Source organism: Camellia sinensis, chromosome 12 (genome assembly GCF_055761805.1).
Source record: "Camellia sinensis isolate YWXY chromosome 12, ASM5576180v1, whole genome shotgun sequence".
In the NCBI taxonomy this organism is placed as follows: domain Eukaryota; kingdom Viridiplantae; phylum Streptophyta; class Magnoliopsida; order Ericales; family Theaceae; genus Camellia; species Camellia sinensis.
In genome coordinates this window covers 107,762,846-107,767,334 of record NC_138972.1, presented here as the reverse complement: position 1 = coordinate 107,767,334, position 4,489 = coordinate 107,762,846, and the positions used below count along the sequence as shown (strand labels likewise).

Below are 4,489 nucleotides of genomic sequence, written 5' to 3'. Positions count from 1 at the left end.
TTTGTCTCACAAGCTCAGAAAAGGAAAACTTGCAAAGAGAATGCTAAAGGAGTTGTTCGATCCCCTAGTAATTGAATAGGCCTTCCTCAATTTGGTGCAGGATCTTCTTTGAACTTGAGGAAATGAACTATCTTTAGATCAGCTGTTGCGGAAATCTCATTGTCAATGGCAAGCAAATCAAGTTCTGAGCAACTACTGCCAAATGAGGCCGAAGCAACACTTCAAATTGGCCATGCTCTTGGGCTTAATTGTGACAGGAAGGAAGAGGAAGTGATAAGCAAACTAATAGAGCTGGAAGCAAAGGATAAGGAAAAGATGAAGATGAGGGATGTGGGAGCAAATTGATTTGTATCTCAAGGTGGGTTGGTATCTGTATTTGTTTCCTCAATGAAGTTATTATCCTGAAATGAAAGATGACTAGGTAAGCCTGCTAAAAGGACAAAAATAAAAAAATCTATTTTTTGAAAGGAATGTGGAGATGGTGCTATTACAGGAAACTAAAAAGCAATCAGTTAATGAGGAGTTTGTCAGATCAATTTGGCACAATGAAAAGATGGATTTCATGGAAGTACGTTCAATGGAAGCAATTGGAGGGTTGTTGTGCATTTGGAATCCAGATGTCTTTCAATTGGTGGACTGCTGTTACACTAAGAACTTCATCATCTTGTTAGGTACCCTTTATTTCAGTTTTGAATGTGTCACAGTCAACATATATGGTCCAAATGATAGTGCCAATAGGAGGAGTGTGTGGGATTCTTTGGTTAGATTGAATATGCTGTATGAAAACCTTGGTGTTTGGGAGGAGATTTTAATGAAGTTAGGTGTATATCAGAGAGGAGGGGCTACTCTAGGAGAGATAAGGGTATGAGAGAGTTTAATGAGCTAATTGACAACCTGGAAGTGTGTGATATTCCAATGTTGGGTAGGAAATTTACCTGGTGTAATTCTCAGGCTGATGAGAAGTGAAGTAGGATTAATAGATTTTTGCTCAGTCCTGAGTGGATGAATAAGTTCAATTTCAAACTATGAAGGCTACCAAGAAGGGTCTCTGATCATTGTCCTATTTTGCTCATGGAAGATGAGAGGGATTGGGTTCCAAAACCATTTAAATTCATAAATGCTTGGACCCTCCACCCTAGTTTCTTAGCTTTTATGGAAAAAAGTTTGGAATGAGACTATTGTGGAGGGTTGAAGTAGGTTCAAATGCCTTAGAAAATTCAAAGTGCTTAAACTGGCATTGAAACAATAGAATGTTGAGATGTTTGGCAATGTGGAATCTAAGCTCAAACTCCTTAAAGTGGAATTACATGTTATGGATTTGAAAGCAGAAAAAAGTTCACTAACTGACTCAGAGTTAACTCGAAAAAGGGATGCAAAATGGGAAGCTTGGAAATTGAGTAAAATGGTGGAGTTGTTATGGGTACAAAAGTCCAGAGTGAATTAGGCATTAAAAGGAGACAGAAATACAAAAAAAAAAAAAATTATGTTATGGCTACTTCTCGTAACAACAGGAATGCATTATGTTCTATTAATGTGAATGGAGTTGTCTTGGAAGAACCTGAAGCTATAAGGGTTGCAGTTTTGGATCATTTTAAGAATCATTTGCTGAAAGTTGGTCAAGAAGGCCAAGTTTATTTGGCCCTTACAAATCCATTGAGGGGGCAGATGTTAGGGAAGCACTCGAAGTTGAAATTTCAGAAGCTGAAATAGTAAGAACCTTGAAGCAGTATGAAGGTAATAAAGCACTGGTCCGGATGGCTTTAATTTGATGTTCTTTAAGAAATGTTGGTAGATTGTTAAAGGGGATGTGTTTCTATTCATGGAAGATTTCGACAAAAATTCTAAGTTGGTGCATGGAATTAATAGTTCTTTTGTTGCTTTGATTCCAAAATCTGAAAATCCCTCATGCCTTAATGACTATCGGCCTATTAGCCTCCTAGGCTCTCTGTCCAAAATCCTTGCAAAGGTCTTGTCTAATAGGATCAAGAATGTAATGCCAAAGATTATTAGTGATTCTCAATCAGCCTTTTTATTCAGGGTAAAAGTATTTTGGACGGTGTGTTGATTGCAAATGAGATAGTTAACGGTCGGAAGAAGAAGCATAGAAAAGGCATTGTATAAAAACTTGACTTCGAGAAAGCCTATGACTCAATTAACTGGGAGTTCCTCTTCTCTATGCTTGCAAATTTTGGGTTTGGCGCCAAATGGATTCGTTTGATGAGAGAATGTGTGCTTTCAGCCAAAGTTTCTATATTAGTCAATGGATCACCAACATCTAAGTTCATTCCTCAAAAAGGGTTTAGACAAGGTGATCCATTATCACCATTTCTTTTTAATATTGTAGCTGAAGGTCTGAATATTCTTCTGGGAAAAGCTCTATAGTTGGGATTGATTAGAAGGGTTATGGTTGGCTCAAATGATCTTGTGATCACCCATCTTCAATTTGCAGATGATACAATATTGTTTTGTAAGGTAGAATGGGAGGAGATTGGGAATGTCAAGAGGATTCTGAGATGTTTTGAAATGCTTTCAGGGCTGAAAAGTAATTGCCATAAGAGTATGGTGTGTGGGATTGGTATTAGTAAGGACCTCACTAAAGGATTTGTTGACAAATTGAACTGTTTACGGCAAAATCTGCCTTTAAAGTACTTAGAGATGCCATTGAGGAATTGTCCAAGGAGAAGAAGGTTCTGGTAACCAGTGATTGATAAGTGCAAACAAAAGCTAGCTTCTTGGAAGAGGAGATTTCTATCCTTTGCAGGTAGATTAACACTGATAAAGTCAGTGTTGTCTAGCTTACTAATCTACTACTTATCTTTGTTCAGAATGCCATAAGGGGTTGCAAAAGAAATTGACAGAATTCAGTCTAGATTTTTATAGAGAGGTGATGAACTTAGAAGAAAGATTCATTTGGTAAAGTGAGAGGAGATTTCAAAAAGTAAAAGTCAAGGGGGCTTAGGAGTTAAAAAGATCAGGCTTATGAAGATTGTCTTCTTTTAAGATGGTGGTGGAGGTTTGGGGCTGCAGATAAAACTCTATGGAAGTAGGTGATATGCAGCAAGTATAATAAGGTTGGGAGGGGATGGTGGCCTGTACCTGTGGAGCATCTCAGGTGCTCTTTGATCTGGAAAGATATATTAGGGCTTGCTTTGGGTAGGCCTGATCTGGTGGAGTTCTTTAAAAATAATATAGCCCTTGTTATTGGAGATAGAAAAAGAACACTTTTCTGGAAGGATAAATGGGTTGGCAATGTTTGTTTGAAAGATGTATTCCCTAGATTATATTCTGTAACAGTGGGAAATGATGAATCTGTGGAATTGGTGTATAGTAGAAGAACTGGTGCTGAGGAGTGGAATCTGAATTTCAGAAGGTCTCTGTTTCAGTGGGAGGTGAAGGAGTTGAGGAGAATGACTACAATGTTACTTATTACTCCGGCTCTCAGGAAAAATATAAGGGATATCTTGAGATGGATGGCAGATACCTCAGGGTCTTTCTCTATTGCATCAGCTTATAGATGGAGTCAATTGGGTCATGGAGCTAATAGCAAGATTGTTGAGTTCATTTGGAAGAATGTATCTCCTCCTAAGGTTCAGTTTTTTGGTTGGTTAGCATGGAAAGAGAGAGTCAAATCATCTAGCTATCTGCAAAAAATTGGTGTTCTCAATGCTGGTTCAACTGTTAATTGTATTTTTTGTAATGGAGATGTAGAAAGTGGTAACCATGTGTTGTTACTTTGTCCCTTTACATGGAGGATCTGGTCTAATATTATCAAATGGTGGGGTATTCAATGGGCAACTCCTGGGTCTATGAGTAGTCTACTCAATTGGTGGCCTGGTTTGGAAATTATCAAAGCAGTTGAAGTTAATTTTGAATGTTATTCCTTTGGTTGTGCTCTGGTCCATCTGGAAGCAGAGGAATGACTATCTTTTCAATAGTGCTCAGGTTAATATTGAAGGTTTATGTGACTCCATCAAGGTGAGGATTGCTTTGTGGATCAAATCCTCTTGCCCGGTTGTGTTGTACTCAGTCAATGATATTGTGCATCATCTTCAACAGGTTATAGTCTACCTTGGCTGAGGTTACTGTCTAGCTAAACCATAGGTGGTGGTCTGCTAGAGGTGGATCCTGAAGAATGGTGTGTTGTTATCAAGTTTAGGCTTGAATTGTGATAACGATCCTCTTGCCTTTTCTCGAACTACTCTGTAATTGTTTGTGTCTAACCTACATCTAGTGTAATTCTGTATATAGGCCTGATTTGGTTTGCAGCTTGCAGTAGTGTAGGTTGTGGTAAGTCGTGGGTTGGCTGTTAGGTTGTTAGGTGGTTTTTTCTTTTATTATTCTCCTTGGTGTTGTGCTGGTTTCTCACCAACTTTTAGGAAAATGTAGCTTTGATGCTCCTTGCACTTCCACCTCTTTATTGATGTATTTTCATATGAAATGTATGTTTTTTCATCAATAAAGTTTCTTTTTGCTGATAAAAAAAAAAGTT

General features: G+C 38.1%; 1 protein-coding gene across 1 annotated transcript; it reads left to right on the top strand.

Moving 5' to 3' along the window:
* The first annotated feature begins 1,488 nt into the window (after window positions 1–1,488).
* Window positions 1,489–4,077, top strand: LOC114304715 (uncharacterized). The gene is made up of 8 exons (XM_082897148.1): window positions 1,489–1,611; window positions 1,793–1,990; window positions 2,038–2,110; window positions 2,240–2,350; window positions 2,450–2,693; window positions 3,059–3,587; window positions 3,709–3,780; window positions 3,913–4,077. The coding sequence occupies exons 1-8, from the start codon at window positions 1,489–1,491 to the stop codon at window positions 4,075–4,077; spliced, it is 1,515 nt and encodes a 504-aa protein (XP_082753274.1).
* Window positions 4,078–4,489: the final 412 nt, after the last annotated feature.

Bases quoted from the DNA above. Each gene is read 5' to 3' on its own strand.
- LOC114304715 (XM_082897148.1), top strand. From the start codon at position 1,489: ATGGCTACTTCTCGTAACAACAGGAATGCATTATGTTCTATTAATGTG. The intron at 2,694-3,058 runs GTAACCAGTGAT...GGTGATATGCAG, and splicing joins CCAAGGAGAAGAAGGTTCTG to CAAGTATAATAAGGTTGGGA. The intron at 3,588-3,708 runs GTTCAGTTTTTT...ATGGAGATGTAG, and splicing joins AGAATGTATCTCCTCCTAAG to AAAGTGGTAACCATGTGTTG.